At 37.4% G+C, this 20,483-nt stretch overlaps 1 protein-coding gene across 1 annotated transcript in view; it reads right to left on the bottom strand.

Annotated features, from left to right (window-relative positions):
- Positions 1-18,719: 18,719 nt before the first annotated feature.
- The window catches only part of ANKRD55 (ankyrin repeat domain 55), a 51,973-nt gene continuing 50,209 nt past the window's right edge, over positions 18,720-20,483 (bottom strand). Inside the window, exon 11 of the mRNA XM_062513627.1 lies at positions 18,720-18,970. Within this exon, the coding sequence (XP_062369611.1) occupies positions 18,720-18,970 (251 nt within the window). The remainder of the gene's footprint in view (positions 18,971-20,483) is intronic.

Below are 20,483 nucleotides of genomic sequence, written 5' to 3'. Positions count from 1 at the left end.
GATATGACAAAAATTTCTCAGGTTATGTTGATATTCTCCCCCTAGCTTCTTATCAGCTTCATGCCGTAAATTGCATGCATATCAACATGTAACGTGTTGGTATAGACAATATATGTAGGTTCTTTCAAACTAAATTTCTGAAAAACAGTAGTGTGGAGTTGGATCATCTTTGGATGTGTTAGGTGCGTTGTTCCCCTGTAAGCTGATAAGTGAGTAATACAAGCTTTGAGAAAAGGGCAGAAGCACAGCACCTGCAGAGTTTGCTTTCCAAATTATTTACTAAATTATTTTACAATTCTATGGTAATCAATAACTTATCACTAAAGATTTGGCTATTAGCCCATATGCTGTCCAATGCATTTACTGCTTACAGAATTACTGGAATGTAGTCAACTTGTCTTAATTTTTTTTTAATGTTACATTTATGCATACCTTACTATAAGTTTGAATGTGCATTGCTGATAATATACTTACTTTATGCAAACTTAGATATACAGCAATACATTCACAATAACCAACCATATCCTTTGGAGTGATTGTATGTTTATTCTATTCCATATGTCATTTTGAAAAAAGCTGCCCTATAGTGCCCTTCATAGTTCTGGGAAAGCTTTTCAAATGTTGTCTAAGCTATGATGTAAAGTTGCTTTGCAAACTGTTGGCAGCTCAGGGTTTTGTAGAGCACTTGGTGCTCTCAGGAATGACCTGGTAGTTGCTGTCTCTCTGATCTGCAGTGTTTTAAGAGTCAAGCTGTCCTTTTCCTGCCTTGTCTCCTTTAAATCTTGTTCCACCACATTTCTTTTCCCTGGCGTTTGCATCTGAATTTATTTAGTGTTGTCCAGGGTATGTCTCACCATCCAGTGGCAAATTTAGTTGGTAGATTGGTATCACAGCCTATGACTTGGGGGAACCCTTGCTATTGACAGAAGTACTAGGAGCAGGTACAGACAGGGGAGAAAAGGAAGCTGTGAATAACAAGGTGCTATTCTCAGTGCATGAGTTAGGAATTTATGGTGGCTGTATTCAGCACTGCTGAGGCCACAGCTCGAGTGCTGTGTCCAGTTCTGGGCCCTCAGTGCAAGAAAGACACTGAGGGGCTGGAGTGAGTCCAGAGAAGGGCAATGGAGCTGGGGCAGGCTCTGGAGCACCAGTGCTGTGAGGAGCAGCTGAGGGAGCTGGGGGTGTTTGTCCTGGAGAAAAGGAGGATCAGGGGTGACCTTATCACTTGTCACAGCTGCCTGGAAGGAGGGTGTGCCGAGGTGAGGGACAACCTCTTCTCCCAAACAACCAGTGACAGGATGAGAAGACATGGCCTTAAGGTGTGCTGAGGTTGGTTCAGACTGGATATCAGGAGAAAGTTTTTCATTGAAAGGGTTATTAAATATTGGGATAACTGCCCAGGGAGATTCCACTGTTCCTGGAGGTGTTCAAGAAATAACTGGAAATGGGCACTTAGTGCTTGTGACACTTAGTGGTGATAGGTCAAATATTGGACTTGATCCTAGAAGTATTTTCCAACTGATTCTGTGATTCTAACTGATTCTGTGATTATGTGAAGCTAGTATCTCACATACAGATGAGCTATTGATGGTATGGTGGTGGGATCTTGTCCCCTGGGAAGCAGCAGTTCCTGGCTCCTGCTGAGTTCCTTCCAGCAAGTTCAACCGCTGAGTTAGAAAAGAAAAACACAATCTGACGTATAATCCTTGACAAATTGCTGACCCTTGTATCTGAGGGAAGAGAGGAAACTATTATCTGTGTTCACACAATTCTTTTCTCTGTAAGCAGCAATTCTTTGTCCTCAGCCTTAAGATAAAAAGTCTATGTTGATGACAGAAAGTTCAGTCTCATTTCTGTGTGTAAGAAGTCCCTTTTACAGGAGATTGAACTCAGCCATGTCTGGAGTGAATGTAACAGTTGTTTAAAAATGTGAGGTCTTAAATTATATACAGCTGATTCTGTAGAAGATGCAGGATTCTGTAGGATTTTGCGGGCAGGAGGAAGTTGATTCAAATCTGGATTCAGATCAGAATTAAGTTTATTGGCTCATACACTATAAACTTATTATATCTAATGTGGTAATTGACATACTTTTTTAAAAATCATATGTGAGGTGCTTTGATCATGTGCAATGCTGTAAGAAGGTATTTTCCAAGCCAGCTCAAGAAACAACTTTTTACCTGTTCATTACTCAATAACATTTTTTTTTTGAGAAAAGGAATGTAAGCTAACATAATATTCCAGTATTTTTGAGAAAAAAATCCAAGTAGAAGCTATTCATGTCATTGTTTAGAATTCCTTGTTTTTTCTTTTTTCCCCTCAAAAAGGTCAGGGTCATCATGACCAGTATGTTTTCATTGTTCTCATTTGTAGTAATGTGATGTTATCTTGGTGGTGTGAGTATCCTGAAGAATCATAGCTGGATTTTTGTCATATTAAGGGCTGGCAGATTTGGTGCCTGAACCATGAAGAGAATATCTAGACCAGCAAAGCTGATGAGTATTTTATTAGTGACCCCGTAGGGTAAGGATGTTCTCTGAGGAATTAAATCTTCAGCAATTATTAGAAAGTTAAACACAAGTATGATTTTATGTAATCCTAATTCTGATTTTTTAAAATAAATAGGTGTTTGCTGTTGAGTTCAATAATAGCTGGACTGGACTCCCTTGTTGAATTTGGCACAATTCATCTGGTCTCTGCTAATCCCTCTCATTTATATGGAAGCTAAGGCATCAGTACCAAGAATGAGCTAAGATTTTCAAGAAAATACTCAAGATAATGAATTTTCATAAGAATGATCTTATTTCATCTTTATCTTAAAATTTGACATAATACACAATTGAAAATATCTTAGAGGTTATAGCCCATACTTAGGGTGATGTTAGTATTGCCTTCTAAAATAACTTTTAGGGATGTTGAAATACACAAAAAAGAATGAAAATAAATCTGTCACTGTGCTTTTAAGACAAGTTGGTACTCAGAAATTAATAAGAAGAAAATACTGATTTTAGTTAAAACAGACAAGGCATTTTGAGTTACTTAAAGAAAAATAGGATCATTGTGAGAGTATCTTGAACTATTCTGAAACTTTATAAAATACTGGTACAAAGCAAAGTTATTTCAAGATACAATGATATTGGTTTCTCCTTTTCATATCTTGTTATGGTTAACTGAGGAGGAAAAGTTTTCTAGAATACATATAGCCTATATCAAGTAAAGTAGTCATTACTTCAGCAGGAGCCTTCTTAAGCTGTATAAACTTGATAATCTTAATGCAGTATATCTGTGTTGAATGAGTTTGATCTGTTTGTGCCTGTTTGCAGAACTATTTTTTTTCTTTTGGTAGATGAGTCCAAAATACAGATAAAAAAATGTAACCTCAGGCAGACAGAATTGATTTTCTGCAAGGGAATTTAATTTGTTTTGTGAACAAAAATGAAATACCCAAATAATGTTTTGTGATATTGTTTGTGTACAAATGGAGACTGAAAAAAATGTTTCCTTGGAAAAGTTTAATGTGTAAAAGAAGAAGTAGAGGGAAATTCTGTACTCAGTGAAGTTATATCTTTCTTCCATTGTCTTCTAGAAGGTCAGGTTTCATCTTCACTTTTCCAAAAATGGACTATCCAGGTGAGTAAATGCATTCTAGCCCAACTGTAAAGAAATGTCACAGTAATAGAGGTCCTCTGTATTTTCAGCCTTTAATGGTACATTTTCTACAATTTGTATATTTTCAATTACAGGTGATTTTTGAAACATGAATGACAATACTAGCATCAATTTCTTTATGAAATGAAGCTACAATGCGATGGTGAAAGACAGGATGCTAACTGCTTGACTGACTGGCACACAGCTTGAAAGGAAGGGAAGCACACTGAATCCACTTCCTATTTGAGTCAAACCCTAGTCCTAAAAAAAGAATCACTGGTAATAACAACAAAGCAAGTTATGTGAAAAGGGCCAAAAAACTGTCAAGGTAAAAGGCAGGAAAACACAAATAAGATTATTGAAGAGATAGAGAGGACATTATGCCACTGTCAATGATATTGAGGTATATATATGATAGATAGATAGATAGATAGATAGATAGATAGATAGATAGATAGATAGATAGATAATATATATAGAGAGATGCATATACATATATACATACATATATATATACACACATATATATATCGGGGCATATACTGTATAAATTTTAGATACTGCAAGAAAAAGGAAATTTGTCTTTTATTATTTACCTTACACAAATAATGCCTCAAATAAATTTCTTTAAAACCCCACCAAATTTCAGTCTTTAACCTTCTCTGCTTCTTACACCAGGAACTCTGGGATTGGTCTTGTTTTTTTTATTTTTTTTCTTGTAATAATGGTACAGTGGGCATATAACTCGATTCTTCTGTGAAACCAAACATATTTCTCTAATTATCCTGAATATGTTGTATTACCTAGATCACTTCTTTGTATTCTTACTGATGATAGTATTTGGTGACTTTCCAAAGGTATGATAGGTAACCATTTTAGATATAGTAAGATTTGTGTTGTCTAATGTAGGTATAGGAAATTCTTCTTAGCCCATCTCATAACACCAAGGAGGAGTTTGGATAATTTTATCATCTTAAATGTTGATTGTGGTGTACTAGTTTGAGTGAAACCCTGCACCATTCCCCTCAGGTACAAGTTTGTTAGTTTTTCCTAGCAGCTTGTATTTCTTAGACAACAGTCAACATCTAAGTAAGGCCTTGCATTTAAATAAAGGGTTTGAATTTGTGAGCCAGACTGTATAAATTTACTAACTCCAGGCTTTTCAGTATCTGTAAAATTTTCATTTTTTTCAGACATCTGTTATTTTGCTGAGGCTGATCATCAAGCAAAGCCCTTTGTGTTCTCCACTAACCATGATTAGCCATCTGGCAGCTGTATGTAGATTTAGTTTCTCAAACCATAATTTCTTTCCAGTGCTAAGCCTAGGCAGATGACCAGGGGCCTCCATTGGCGTCTGCCTTTCTGTTATTTTTAAAAATTACTTCCAGTATTTCTGCCCAGTACTTAGCACCCTTGTTTACTTTAGCGTATTTCCAGCAGATGGAGAAGAATGTTCCATTTTCTTCACATTCAGGGCATTTCCCAAGAATGCCGAGGTTTGTTTTTTTTTGTTGTCGTTTGTTTTTTGTTTTGGGGTTTTTTTTTTGAGCTATAATGAAACAAGATACCACTGCAATAATATGTTTCCAAAGGGTTTCTTTCATGGCTGCACTCCTTGATGATCATAGAGATCTCTTAGATGCCACTGTTCATCTTGCTTTGTGTTGCTTTGACTATGGCATAAAAATAGAATTACAGTCTGTAGAATGAATCTGCTCTAAAGAAGATATCCAGGTCTTCTCCCCTGCTTTGTGCAGCTCTGTATTCATGCTAACCATGGCGGACAGTTGCAACTGAGAAAACAAACAACTACTTCAGATTACAGGAAGAGCAAAATAGTGCTCAATTCCAAGATAAGAATTGTTAAAGAAGTGGAAAACCCCACTGCAATATTATCTGTAGTTTTTCTCCTGGTTTGGAAGAGTGCCATATTTGCATGCTATGGAGGCTTGTAGAAGCTTTGAGTTATAAAGACAAACACAACAGTTTTGGTAATTTTTAATTATAAAACAACGGTTTTAGAATCCAGTGACATGGCTTCTCTGGCCTCTGTTCAACATGTAGGGTTTATATTCTAAACATATTGATCAATACCAGTACAAGACTGGAAGGCGCATACTCTTCATGCACTTAGCAGTGTTGGGAAACCATTGAAGCTAAGGTGAAGTTATGCTAATGTGGATTACTTTTAAGGGTAATGAGGATGGTGCTTTGCTCCACCTATGTGATGTGTTGTCAGAAAGAAGAAAAGCTGGTGTTTTGCACTTGTATATTTTGTGACTGACTCTCAGGTTTTACCTAGATGGTATTTGCAGCAGACAGACATTTCCACTGAAACAATTCAATTCCAAGCTCAAGAAATGCAGGTAAGAAATTAAATGGAAACAGTAATCTAAACTTCATCGTTAAATAATTATTGGTAGCAAGAATTGATATTCCCAATTCCCATTTTATTCATCTGCTGATTCATCTAAATCAGGCCTTAAATCAGTTTTGAATTTACTGAAGTTAGTGTAGTTTAGAAAGCTGTCATAGGGGTTTCTGAAACTTTTCAATCTTACCTTAGGAAAGACTGTGGACAGTGTAGCTGTGTGACAGGAGTCTCTGTATGAATAAAGGAAAAAATTATTATGCAGGACACAGAACACACTCACAAATAACATTGGTGGGAAAAGTCCAGGGAGGGATCATGGGAGTAGGTTATGTTTTCTAATCTTTCCAGGCTGCAACACAGGCAGAAGCTGTGTCAGAGTGTATTCTGGAAGAGTTGGTGTAGAAAGTCGTGCAGTGGTCAAAGAGCTCATGATTTGGCAGGTGAATTTCCCATTCAAAACATGCTCATAGCCTCTAGCTCCTGGCATCTTGCCTACTTTTCTGGTTTGAAATGGAAGGAGTGAATTTCCATGTATAAAAGTACTTTTGTCTGCAATTCACCTCAAATAGTTGTTGAGCAGCTGCCACACTTTCTAGCTGGCCATAAGCCTCAAACCCTATGACAGGGAAACTTTTTTTTTTCCTAAAGCACTGGGGAATGTAAATATATAGTTTTTGTGATTAAAAAAAATAAACATTTGAACTACATTGGAAATACTGTTCAGACACAAAATAGACTTTCTTTTAAAGAAGCCAAGAAATATTTGGGGAGAAAGATATTTCTATTTCTATTTTCACTTTCTATATTAAATAATTCAAAGCTTGTGTGTGCTGATTACAGCATTTCCTCTTCTTGTAATGTTCTTCTCTAAGAGAAACACTCATATAAGCATTGCAGCAAATGTGTTTAGCATGTATTTAATTTTTCTCTTCACCTCAGGAGTGTAAATAAACCTTAAAAAAGATTGTAAAATTCTAAAAAATGTTTTAAATTACTAACAAAACATGAAAAAATCTATACACAATATATCTTGAGGCTCTCGTGATATGAGACATAAAGGGTTCTGAAAGTCCTGCTGCACTTGCCTACTGGTATATTTTGCAGTGCAATTGCATCCCAGAGCTCTATAAACATTGTTTTAGAATTGACTGGAACATAGGAAGCTAAGTCATTGCTGGATTTTGACTGGCCCCATGTTCCTCTATATCATTTTACTCTAGCATATGCAAGAATTCCGACAGCTGTACTTTTCAAATGGCCTTGCAATCTCCCATTTTATACAGTATGTTTACATCTCATCTGGATTCTAAAAATAGTAACAGGAATGAGGTGAAGAGTGAGAGATGCTTTGCAGGAAGACTAAAGAGCAGTCTTTAAAAGATTCTTTGAAAGAATGAAGCTAAAAGAGTGTGTATTTCTTAGTTTACACACATTGCTGACATATTTGAAGGAGCATGGGCTGTTACCATTAATTTAAAAATAGTTAATAGTTAATAAAGGAATCATGCATATGTGGTAATTATGCTATATCCACTGCTAAAATGCAGCCCCCTCCTAGGGTGAAACAGTCACTGTTCAAAAGGGTTTGTCACCACTACAAGAATTCTCTGTGTCAGATAACCAGAGTGACTGATTAATGGATGACTTGAGAATACCACAGTTTTCAGTAATTAACTGCAAATGGGAATCATGCATGGCTGAATCGAGAAACCAACTAGGATATCTTTGGTATCTAAGATACCACCTTGACCAAAATAGTTTCATTTTTCCCCTCTGTGTAGCCTGCTTATTTCAGTTATAAATTTGGGGATTACAGTGTCCATTTCTTGTAACATATTTGCAAAGTAAGAAGCGCAATGAAGTTAAATCTTCTCTGGAATGCCTAGGTGCTACCTTGATATGAGAGAATCAATTACAAACAGTTAAATAAGTAGTCACATCTTACATATTGAAGATGCACTTTAGTGCAATTGGAGTCTAATGGAACAAGAATGAATAGCAAAAGATTTGCCTGCAGCTTGGGAGAGGATGAATGCAGTCTGAGACAATGTTGGCTTCTGCTACAAGCTATATTTCCAGTTATGCTGACTGCAGGGTGAAAGAATATTTTGCATAATGGAATTCACTTTTTTTTCTGTATGAGCCAACCACATGAACCACACCCTAAATGGTTGCTCTTTTATAAGTCACACTACAGATTACTGTCATATCCCTTGCTGCTCTGTGACATTGAGCTCTTTCATAAACATATTTATTGCTTACTTTCCTAAACTCCTGCTAGACACTATTGAAAGTACTCACTGGTGGGACCTTAATTTAAACTGGGTAAGTATTCCCAGAAAGTCAAAACTGTTAGCACAGTCCTAGCACTTTATGGCATAGTTGTATGATGCTAAACAGCTTGGGTGTATATAGAAAACACTTCTGAGGTGGTGTGTGAGCCAGCTATGTTGGTGCTGGCCAGTATGAACAGGTGGTATGAAAACCAGTGCATGATCACAGGAGAAGGTGGCCAGGAATCCACCAGAAGAGAAACTCTTAGGATGACAGTGGGAAGGTGAACAATCTCTGGCTCTGCCTGGGAAGAAGGTTCCCATTTTTGAATACAGAAACAGAAACTTGATTCTAGTGCTTGTTTCTTTGTATGTAGGAAGCATAATTCTGCTGATATTGAAAAATAATCAGGCCAGGTCAGAGACGATGCTGCTTACCTCTCATCTATCTTATTCAGATTTGCTAGTCACATAGGATCCGAGCAATAGTTGTTCTCTTCTTCCTTCCTTCCTTCCTTCCTTCCTACAGAGATACATTTTGTGGCTCTGCTGCTCTGTTCTGTTGAGCTAGGCCCTACAGTTTCCTCTTTTGCAGAGGTTGGGGTGGAAAGTGTAAGCTTCAGGAAGCAAGTTCTGGTTTTAAATTAATGTAACATAATAATGTGATACACTGTTTTTATAAAGAAAGTGACTTTTTTTTCAGAGTACACAGCAGAAATTAACTGGTGATCTGAGACAGTCATTTGTTTTTTCCAAGAACTTAAAAATTCAGCTGACACTCCTTTACTATTAAAAACAAAATAAAACAAAACAAAACCACACCCAACTACCCCACTCCACCAGGTATTCATATTCAGTGTTTTCTTAGTCATTGTATAGACAAAACTACACACTCTGGGAGATCTGCCCAGGAAGATTGGGTAGTCAATTTAAAAATTACATACTGAAAATTTTAGTCCAAAAATATAATGCCTGAACAGATGCATGTCATTACACTGAGGTGGTACACCACGCTTCAACTAATTGCAGGTGCTTGATGTTGTGACATGGTTTTTTTACTGAGTTCACATTATAATTTCCGATAATATATCACTGTTACTCTGTGTTGTTGGCATTGATTCGCATACTCTTCATCCTACCATGCAGATAACAGCTGGAGGATCAGTGCTCCAGATTTCAGGAGTCACCCATAAACAGAAGAAAGGAATACTGCCCTGCAAAGTTCAGACTCTTGAAGAAATCCAAGTGGTTGTCTAATCAAAAATGTCATAGAATCACAGAATTGTTTAGGTTGGAAAATACCCTAAGATCATTGAGTCCAACCATTGACCCAGACCTACCAAGTCCACCACTAAACCATGTCATGAAGTACATCAGTGTTTCCTTTTAAACATCCTCAGGAATGGTGGCCTGCCACCTCCCTAGGCAGTATGCACCAATGCTTGACAGCTCTTTCTGTGAAGAAATTTTTCCTAGTATGCAATATAAACATCCTGTGATGCAACTTGAAGTTGTTTCCTCTTGTCCAATTGCTTGTAGCTTCAGAGAGGGGGCTAACCCCCACCCAGCCACAACTTCCTTCCAGGCAGCTGTAGAGAGTGATAAGGTCACCCTGATCCTCCTTTTCTCCAGGACAAACACCCCCAGCTCCCTCAGCTGCTCCTCACAGTTTTATGGCAGTAGGCATATTAAACTCTCTTTGAGCTTTGGCCCTTCTCTAGAATGTTTTTCTCTGTAAAAATTCTCTATTGAGCTGAAACATGATTTCTCTCATGAAAATGTAGTTTAAATAGCTTGAAAGACAATTTTTCAGACTCTCGGTTTGAAATTGTTGGTAGACATGCTTGAGGGGAGATGGTTCACACCTGTGGTGGCATTTCTTTGGCGGTCTCTTTATTTAGAGAACATTTTGACAGAAATCTCTGACATCTCTGAGGTGCAGTCAGCTGAGGGATTTATTTTTTTATTGAAAAATGTTTGGAATAAAAAAAAATATCAACTTGACTGCCAATGTAATGTTGCTACTTAGTTAAATAATACAACATGGTTATACAAACCAACCAACAGAAATCCCCCCCCCCAAAAAAAAAAAAAACAACTGTTGTTTTGAATGCAGACTTTATCATGCTCTTGCAGATTGCAATGTTGCAGAAATGCATATGAAAAGTTGAGAAGAAGGGCCAGGAGGTAACTAAAGCTTCTACTGGTGTAAGAGCATATTGAAAGAAAACCATAAACAAGTGATATCTAGTGCAGAGACAAAAGTTCATGTTTTAAATTAGGATAGTTAAAGTCATCACTTGAAGCAATTCATACTTGTTAGTTTGAACTGTCCCAGTTGTTGTGTTTAGCCCAAAAATTGCATTAATAAACTTGTATTATGAAGTTATAATATTAAACAAGGGAGTTAGCTAAAGTGGATTTTATTTTCATATAATTTGGTTGGCACAGTAACACAAGCAAATTTTGAGATCAGCCTGCTGCCTAAAGCAGAGTGTAAGAACTGAACTCATCCTATAGCTTTCCAGTGGCCTCTGTAGTTTGAATTGATGAATTAGGGTCAGCTCAGAGAAGTTAGTTGTAGGCACTGGCCTTTGTAATCTTAAAGATAATTTAAAGAACAAATAAACTTGTGATTTAGATTTTACTGTGAGAGTTTTTAATTTGGTACAAATGGAGAACATGACAACCTCATCATGCCCTTATTACTTTGCTGTAGTGAACCTGTAAATACAGATGTGCATTCTCGAGTGCTGTTCATCTTTTTTTGGGTGAAAATGATGTGCTGAAGCACTTACCAAAGGGTGCTGCCCAAGAGAGGTCGTGCTGACCACAAGTACCATGTCTGGTGTCTTTTCATGGGTGGTACTACAAGTCAGCAGGATTTGAATTTGGATCAGCTAGGGGATGTAAAACAAAATCATACTTTGTGATGATGAGTATTATGAGTTTAGTTACAGTTTGCAAAACCTGTCAGGAGAGCAGCTGGAACATATTCTTCATGGATTAGTTTGTTGAAACTTTTTTCTGTAGTTTGGAAGGGCAGAGTGGTACTGTGACTCCAAAACATCTGTCTATTCTTTTCTATCATCTAAAGAGATTATGGAGATGAGAGGACAAGGAGGAGACAAAAACCTAGTCTCAGCTGGCAGCTCTGTGCTTTTCCTTGCCCAGAGAGTAATCACACAAAGTAATTGCCAAGAGAAGGTTCTACTTAATTTTTCTGAAAATACAGGCTGTTTCAGGTCCTTTCCTACTGCTCTGAAGTTGTGGTTCCAGGCTAAGATTCCCCGTGTCCTAAGTGAACTGTCCATAGCCATGGTTAATGTTGCTTTCCAGTCTGCCAGTGACAGCTCTGTGACTACTATGTATTCCCCAGTGAAAGCCTTGCAGCTGAGCTGGCCAAAGCGCTTTTGGTCAAGAATAAGCATAGACCAGTAGCCAGGCTCTGCTGTCAGACTCTGACTATGTACTGTACTCCAAGAAAAATTATTTATTATATTTGTGTTTCAGCCCTTAAATTGCTTCCTGCATTCCTCCATCTGATTGTCATAAAATCAGAACACTCAAAGCAAATTCCTGTAAGGAGGGAATGCATAAGCCACATTTTGGAAGTTTAACACCTGACCACTGAAGTTAGGCCTCACTTGCCACAGTTCTAAGAAGCCACTATTGGAAATTTAGTGTCTGATCTTTCTGCCTTATTTTCTTCATATGTGACACTGGGCTAATACTGTTTGCTAACCTAGTGGGAAGTTTGCAGTGACGGAATGATTACTTTTTTGTTAAGTGCTAAATTTCATTAGAACATATATGCTCAGGTTGGCCATGACACCTCTGTGGATTTTAGTAACCTGTTGCTATCATCATATAAAAGCTGAGAGGAAAATAAAACCTCTGTGAAAGCAGACTATCTTCCTGTCTGCCACCTTACCAGAAAACAGCAGAAGCATGCAGAAACTGGTACTTGTCTTTTTTATTTGCATAAAGAACTTACCCTGATTCCTGCCAGTTTTACAGCATTCTTTTTACCTTTATCTGACATGTGCTGATCTTACATTTACAAAAATAATACTGCAAACCAGTGTTGATAGATCTGACAAATAAAATGACACTGTATTTGTGAAAAATAATTTGGAAAAATATTTCTTTCTGTTGTGTGTAACAATTGCTTCAGTTAAGAAGGTAGTGTCTGAATTAAGAACTACTCCAGTAAAGGAGTAATATTGCTAAAAGTCCTGACACATTGATTTTTGCATTTCTGAAACTAAGTAGTATGAGGTCTGTGTCAAGAACAGTATAGGAGAGGTTTTAGTTATGCTTCTGAAGTGCCTTTAGATGCAGCATTTGATTAACTGTACATTAAGTATGTATGCAGTAGCGAAAACAATAAAATCCTGATGTAAATTTATCTGGCATAAAAACTCCCAACAGAAGAGAAGGCAATGGAAACACAGTAAGGGCATAAATTCCTCTTCTTGGCCTATGCTCTTGTTACATGGAAATTGTAACATAGAAAACTTGTAACATGGAAATTAACATGTGTATGAATTTTAATGAACCCTCTTATTGCATGTGCTTTTTTGTTTCATGAAGAAAACTAAGCAGTGACAAATCAGAGGCAGTTTTCCCAAGACATACCTTGAAATCTACCAAAAAATACAGGGTGACAAATTTATTTACAGGAAAATCAATCTTTTCAAAATATTTAGCTGAGAGAGAAAAACTAGAGAGGCAATAAGAACTTTATGTGGTTTCTGTCTGTAGTTTCTAGGACATTATGGAAAAATGGCTCAAATCAACAATGGGAGGAAAATCCTTTTAAGATCACAACATAGTGAACTGTGGAAAAAACACCAGATGCTGCAACAGGAGAGGTCATAGCACAAAAAATATTTTTAGAGCTTCAAATATTAGAATTTTCAAAAACATCCAACTCCTTTCTGATAAACCCCCAACACAGGATGTCTCTTTGGATCAGTGACTGAAGAGTGAATGAATCTTTAAGAAGCTCCAGATGTCTAGATCTGAAAAATTTACATCTCTTGGGTGCTAGGATTGGACAGAAGAGGTGGCAGAGCTTCTCTCTTCATCTCAGAATTATTTAGCAAATTGGTTTATCTAATATTATTTGGTTCTTGCTAATAAATCTCTGCTTACTTCTAAGAGTGTACCGCAGCAATCAACTAAAAAATACTACATGATCGGTGAATTTTAGAAACCAAAAATACAGTCTTTGCAACTGTGTTGTATAACCAGCATTTCTGGTCAGACTTTATATCTTTTCCTTCCTCAGATTATATTTACCCTCAACTTCTACTGTGAAAGATGCAATTAAGTACAGCCAACTATTCTTGCACTGTAGAAAGGTCACCCTTCACAGCCTTCAGTGTGTATAAAAGCTATTTTCAGCTTGGTTGGCAAGCTGAAAGTATAGCTGAAGTTTGTGGCACTGAGAAGGGCATCTGCTTCTCCTGACCCTTCTCTTCACTTCTACTCTTACCAACTAATCTTTCTGATGTAATCTCAGTAGGAAAGGCTGTGGGGTCTTTTGTATAGGTGCGATCGCTACTGAGACACAGTTGGACCAAGCCTTTTCTTAGTGCATTAGTGTGTTCAGGCAGTTTCAGTCTGCTCCTGTGTGATACAAGGAACTCTGCCACATGCTTCTTCCAGAGGATGGAATTCCACATACTGAGCATAGAAACCTGTGCAAAGGTGCAGGAAGGCGCATGTGTGTAGAGTCAAATAATACTCTTATGTATTATTTATTTGTATTATAATTAATAATAATTATTTATTATTACTCTTAGGTACTGTTACCTGACTCTGCAGGTTCTTCTAGTGTTTGTAGAGACACAGAAAGTCATGCCATGATGCTAAGTACCCCAAAGCATCACAAGGAGTGAGATGGGAATGGAAACTTAACTACAGAAGGCTGTACAAAGTAAATGAGCAGAGATGCTGGACCAGATGACCCACGGTGGTCCTTTCCAACCTGACAATTCAGTGATTCTGTGACTGTGTGACCTTAATAAACTCATTAGCAGCTGCATCAGGCAGGCCCTTGTCAGTGTTGGCTGTCTGTGAGGAAAGGTTGGGCTTTAGGATCCTGACATGCATGGGGTTAATTTTTTCTCTCCATGTCAACTGCTTTATATCAGGTACTCCTCTGTGTCCTTGGTCTGAGGTGGCTCTGAGGCTAGACACTGGTCTAAACTGCACAGAAAAATCTCAGAATATAAGGAATTTCCTATGATTCTTTGAATCCTCAGAAACCCCTATGAAAATAATGAAAAAAGAATTCCACCTTTAAAGTACAAAGGTAAATAATGTATACTTGCAACATTTCCCCTAAATCATTATGAAGATATCGTTGTAGAGGAAGAGGTGTGATGAGCCATGATGACAGGATGATCACATGAGCTCTTAAAGCCCTCTTATAATTGTTTGAAAAGTTGATGTGCTTTATGTCCCAGAGTGGTAGCTATGATGCTTCTGGTGTTTTGCAGTGAAAAAAAATATCTGGATTTTGCAGACAGTCCTTTGGTGATGGTAGCAGAATGCAGTCTATTAAGTGGTGAGGGCACAGAGACCTCCACCTTTGGCAGAGCTATTTAAAATGCTTTATTAGGACTGAATTTTAGAGGATATAGCTTCCTCTGTAGGTATTTTTACGAGAAAATTAGCCTCGTCATTAGATATTCTGCTCAGCAATAGAACAGCCCTTGGAAGATCATCATGGTGGTCAGTGATCCCTTGTTTTACATGTGAATGTTTTTCCCTGTTTTAAATAATGGGCTAAGGCTAATCATCTGCACAGTTTACTGGAAGAATGGACCTGTCCATTCAATATCAATGTATAAGCAAATGGTGCACTGGAATAAAGACTGCTTTAAAAGCATTTTGAAATTATATTAGTAAGAGTGTTATAAGGAATGTAGAGCCTATGCCAATGAGGAGATACATTTTATTTTGTTCAGAAAATATATCCTTTGTGTGTATATATTTTCTTAGCTCCCTGTGCCAAGACGAACTCCCCAGACACCTGAATACTTCACACTCTATAAATAAACACTCAACTAGTGTCAGAGAAAAATGTGTCAGGATTATTTAATCACTAGACAGAGGGGAAAAAAAAACCCTCTGTCATGACCTACCGACCAGACATTTCTTGGCAATTGCTAATCAACAATGTTAGCCTTTTATTGTCTCTTCTGTCAGTATCTTCCAGGAAAGGTCTGAGCAAGAGGTCAGAGTAGCTTAAATAGGTATTGGTTCATTTGTTATCTTTCACACAGTATGCTGCAGTCAACAGTCTGCTCTCCACTGAAGGTGAAATACTTCACCTTAATTTGTTCCTTTACTGTAGAATTTGGCAACCAAATTCAAAAGATAAGAATACTTTCTGGTGGGGACATTTCTGAGAATAATTTTTAATGCTTTCTACGTGCATTAATTTTTGAAAGATCTATATTTGGTAAATCACAAACGATTTCCTAATTGGCAATCTACAGAAGAAACACATTAGAAATGTGACCTGGGTCTTAACTCAGATTACCAGCCCTATGACTGTCTCTGTTCAGGTAAGAACTATATTCTGTGCTTACCTTTGAACAGGCAATTGGATTTGCATTCCTTTCCTGAAAAAGCCTTTCTTGGGTTGCAGACCCCCAGAAAAAACATTAATTCCTAGACAATGAGGAAAAAAGAGATAAATCATAAGAAAAATACACGTAGCACCTGTCTGCTGTCACACAAATACATTACACACAGACAGTGGTAACGTGTGTGGTAACAAGTGACTGTACCTGAAATTCTACTTTTTTTAAAGGAATTTAATTTGAGAGACAGTGTTATCTTCAATCAGAAATTGTTCATTATTCAGCTTTCTTCATGCTGCCTTAATAAAGCGGTGCTGAACAGGAAAACCAGAAATCTGATTGCTTCCTTTCTGGGAATGGAAGTGTCTAGCCTAAGGCGTGGGGTAATTTCTCTCCCTTTCTGTCTTGCTGTAATACTGGAAACATTTGAAATTTGTTCAAACCTCTATGGGAAGCCAACACAGACTGCTCTATCTTTCTCTCCCACACAGAACAGCAGCTGGCAAACAAATAAGTGCCGCTACAGCTTTCATGGTTGCCATTAGGCAGCCCAGGACTTCTGGACCCTGGACATCCAGGATAATGCAGGAAATGAGAGAGATTCACTTCCTCTCTCAAATTCAGCAGTGGCAATGAGGATCTCCTTCTATTCAGAAAAAGTGAGTTTGTTTCACATAACCAGCCTCTTTTGAGACATCCCAGCTAAAGGCATGGTTTCCATACCCATTGAAAAGGGCTAATGTGGCAAAGGAGTTACAAATGTTTGACCTTACTAGGATTTCCTTGTTGTGCCATTTGGTCTTCCCTCTCTTCCACATATTGTACCCATTCCCAAGCAGTTTGTTGAACTAAAGATAATTAATCTCTGCCAGAATAGTTACTTTGGGCTTTCATTTTGTGAAGACAAACCTCATTCTTGTGATGGCCAGAGCTGTAGGAATTAGATTTCCCTTCTCTTCTGTGCAGTCTGTGCCAAAACCATTTTCTTTGTACCAAGTAGTCGTGGCAAAAAGGCTGCACTGAAGCTTTAATGTTTCTAGGAAATAACTTATGAACCATTTGTCTATTGTATGAGACCACATCGACAGGTACAAAGTGGCATAAGTCAGGACTTGCATAGGTGGAGTTTCAAGCAGAGAAGCTCAGGGGCTCTGTAGAGTAGGGAGAGCAGCTCAGCCAGTGACCTCGTAGAGCAAATACCAGTCTGCTATACTGCAGGAGAGATTCTGGACTTTTCCATGAGGCTGGCCTGAACAGGATGGTCAGGTGCAAAGACAGAGCATGCCAGAACTGATTTTTCCTTTAAAAGTGCATGCATCTGTCATGCAGTGTTTTTTCCATCTAGTCTCAGGGAGTAGGTTGTCTGTGATGTCCAAGCACATGAGCTTTTTAGTATTAGGTTTTTCATCAAGAAGCTAGGTGTTTATATCACTTGTTGAATTTGAGCTTTATGCTCTGGCATTTGGGTGAGATGTTTAAAAAAAGCAACATTCTTTTATTTGCGTGCAAAAGTTCCCTCTTCCCTGTGTTGCATCAGAGCAGCTGTTGTTGTGCTCTGCTTTTTTCTTTCTGGGGCCATCTGTGACAGCCACCGGCCATCCTATTTACAGTCGTTAGCACTAGGAAATTGGAAACTGCAGCTACTGGAATATTATTATCTTCTTCTTCATGTCAAGTTTGTCTTTTACTGTAACACAGCAAAAAAAAAATGTTTGTACAGCTAATAAGACATTTATCTAGAGGTAAACAGAAGTGCTGTGTCCTTGTTGAATAAGCTGCTGATGTAGAGCTAATTTTGGACTGGCTTACTAGAAGTGGTGATACAGAAGGGTGACAAAAGGGGACAACCTCCCCCAACCCATAGCCCTTTCATAATCAGAAGAGAAGAAACTTCTAAAGCAATTGCAGCAAGATGTAGAAAAGAACCCTGAAGCAAACAGAGGCTGGCGTCTTTGTTAGCCTATAGGAAAGGACAGTCTTGTGCAATGTTTAGTCAAAGGCTTATGCCACTCATGAAAGCTGTTGACTGAACAGCAGTCTAGTTAAATTTCCTCCAGTTCAGTGATCAAAGTGAAACAATGCCTAAAAACTCTGGACTGTGTAATCCTTGTTTTATGAAGATAACAGTACACAATTGCATTTTTGTCACTGAGGAGTATGAAGAATTAAATAAGACATAAATCTTATCAGTGAAATTAACAGTTTTGAACAGTGCATGCTAAAGGTCTGTCTGTTCCACAGGAATTAGTGTTTCATTGTACATTTTACCTTGTTGAATTCACAAAACCCACAAGTGTATAGTTTAGAAAATGTGTGAAAAACAAAGAGACAAAAGACCTCAATTGCTAAAGCAGCCTTTGATTTTATTTTATTAATCTTAAAAATATGTTTTTTAATGGCACACAGCATCAGAATCAGCACCTTTACATTTACAAACTCCAGGGAAGCCCTGTCAATTTGTTTCCCTAGTTCCAACTTCCAAATCATGCAGAAAACCGTACTCTATATTCCTTTTTTCTATGAAAATCTTCACAGCACATTGATGCAACAAAATCATGTTATGAGGGTTCCATTCACAAAATAAATTTACTGCACATTAAATGTTGATTTAGTAATTTCATCTTAAATTAAAACTATAATGCAAATGCATATATATATATACACAGAGTGTAGCTTTTGTGATGTGCTATCTTATCTTGGTTTCTGTTATGCTCCCGTTCACAAGAGTATCATTAGTGCAAATTAATGAGATTTAACTGTACAGTTATCTTTTAATAACCACTTTGACATATTTCAACTAATTTGGGCCAGTGTACTGAGTTAATTTTCAGCATCTGATTCGGTGAGTGATTTCTCAAGCTCCTCTACAGGATTAGATTTCTTCTGGTTTGGGATAGCAGGCAGGACACAGCTTGGTTTTAGATTTTCTCCTGATAGACCAGGCAAGAGAGAATAGAGGATATGACTCTGATAATGTCCTGTTTTCAGAGATCTTGAGATTGGAGCTGGTGGGAGAATAACTGCACCAGTTCGTAGGGATTTAAACTTAGCATCCTGAGATGGTAGCTGAACTAGAGGAAATAGAAAAAAGAGAAAGTGCACAGAAAGTGAAAAGCATGGCCTTTTTACAAATGATTTTGTAACTTTCTTTGAGCTGTTGTCTCTTACTGTGTGTACTCAAGCCTGTACTTGAAAAATATGATCAAAATATTAATTAAAAATTGTATAACCCTCGCAAGGCTTATCTTTCTGGAGAAAACAACTCCAGTGTTAAGTGATTTACTCTACTTACTACAGTAAGTCTTGAAAAGTTCAGAGATTTACTTTTGATAAGCAGAGAATCTATAGTTTGCCTGGTGGAGACTTTGTCTCTTTGGAGAAATTTTCACAATACATTTTTTCATCAGGAACCACAGGCTGACTGTAACAGAAGTTTTCCAAAAATGCTGTATTGCTGAAGATAAATGCTGATCAAAATCTAAGGAAGATGAAATGGAAGAATGTGTCTGGATTTCTCTAGGCACAGTCAATCATAAAGATAGATCCATACATGCTCTGCTATTCACAGGCCACAGAAGTAGCCCATTACCCTGTGGCACACCAAGACACACACCAAAACACCTGAGGGACACACCCATTATGTATCTCTATTGTTGTTTTGAAAGAAACGGTGAATTTAGATCATCCTTAATTTCCACCTCATCAGTGTAATATTGTTTGTGCTTTAAAGTTAATATTTTTCTGTATTTTCTCTGAATTGAAATCCTCAGGCTCCCTTATTCAGACAACTTCCTAATTTCTGATTTTTTAAAAGGAGAATTCAAAACCTTAATTGTAGACCTACTTTGCTGTGCTGTCAATTTATTATGAATTGCATTAGCTTCTTTTCATTTTATCTCCATTTTATTCACAAGCTCTTTGTATACAAACAATTTTGTTTTTCTACATTTTAAGCATATGAAGAGTTCTTTCTGGAGTTACACTATCTCTGTTCTGGCTGCAGAATCTTACTGCAATTTTTTACATTCATTTTTTCTTGGTTGTGTTCTCATTGCATTTGTGACTTCCTTCCATCTGCATATTTGTGATCAGTTATTTGAGAGGCTATCAACACCTTCCTCTGAAGTGTTCTAGATGGAAATTTTGTGTTTTATATAATTTGCCCCATTGAAAACAAATGTTGCCTCTCTTACGTCTGCAGTGGGCACTCAGTGCATATATTTGTCCATTTGTATCTGTATCTGTCTATTTTAACTATACACATAGTGCAAAAGAGGATAAAGTTCTTGTCATAATCCACTGTACCATACACCTTAGACTAATTTAATTACTGATTATTTGTTTTTCAGGACCAGTACTTTTCTAAAGCTTACCAGGTAAGCTTACCTTACTATTTAGGGCAAAGCGGGATCTTTTTAGAGAGGATTTAGAAACTAGGTAGATTCTTTTTAAGCTAATTTCAATTACTATTGAAGTTATGATTACCTGACGAGACAGTGTTTACCATAACGGTGTGGCCTCTAGCAGTGTATTGTAATTTGTGGATCATATTTAAGATTCATTTCATGTTCAGAAATTCAGGAA

This window comes from Cinclus cinclus, chromosome Z (genome assembly GCF_963662255.1).
Source record: "Cinclus cinclus chromosome Z, bCinCin1.1, whole genome shotgun sequence".
NCBI lineage: Eukaryota > Metazoa > Chordata > Aves > Passeriformes > Cinclidae > Cinclus > Cinclus cinclus.
Note: the sequence above shows the minus strand (reverse complement) of the source record. Positions and strands in the feature narration are given on the sequence as shown.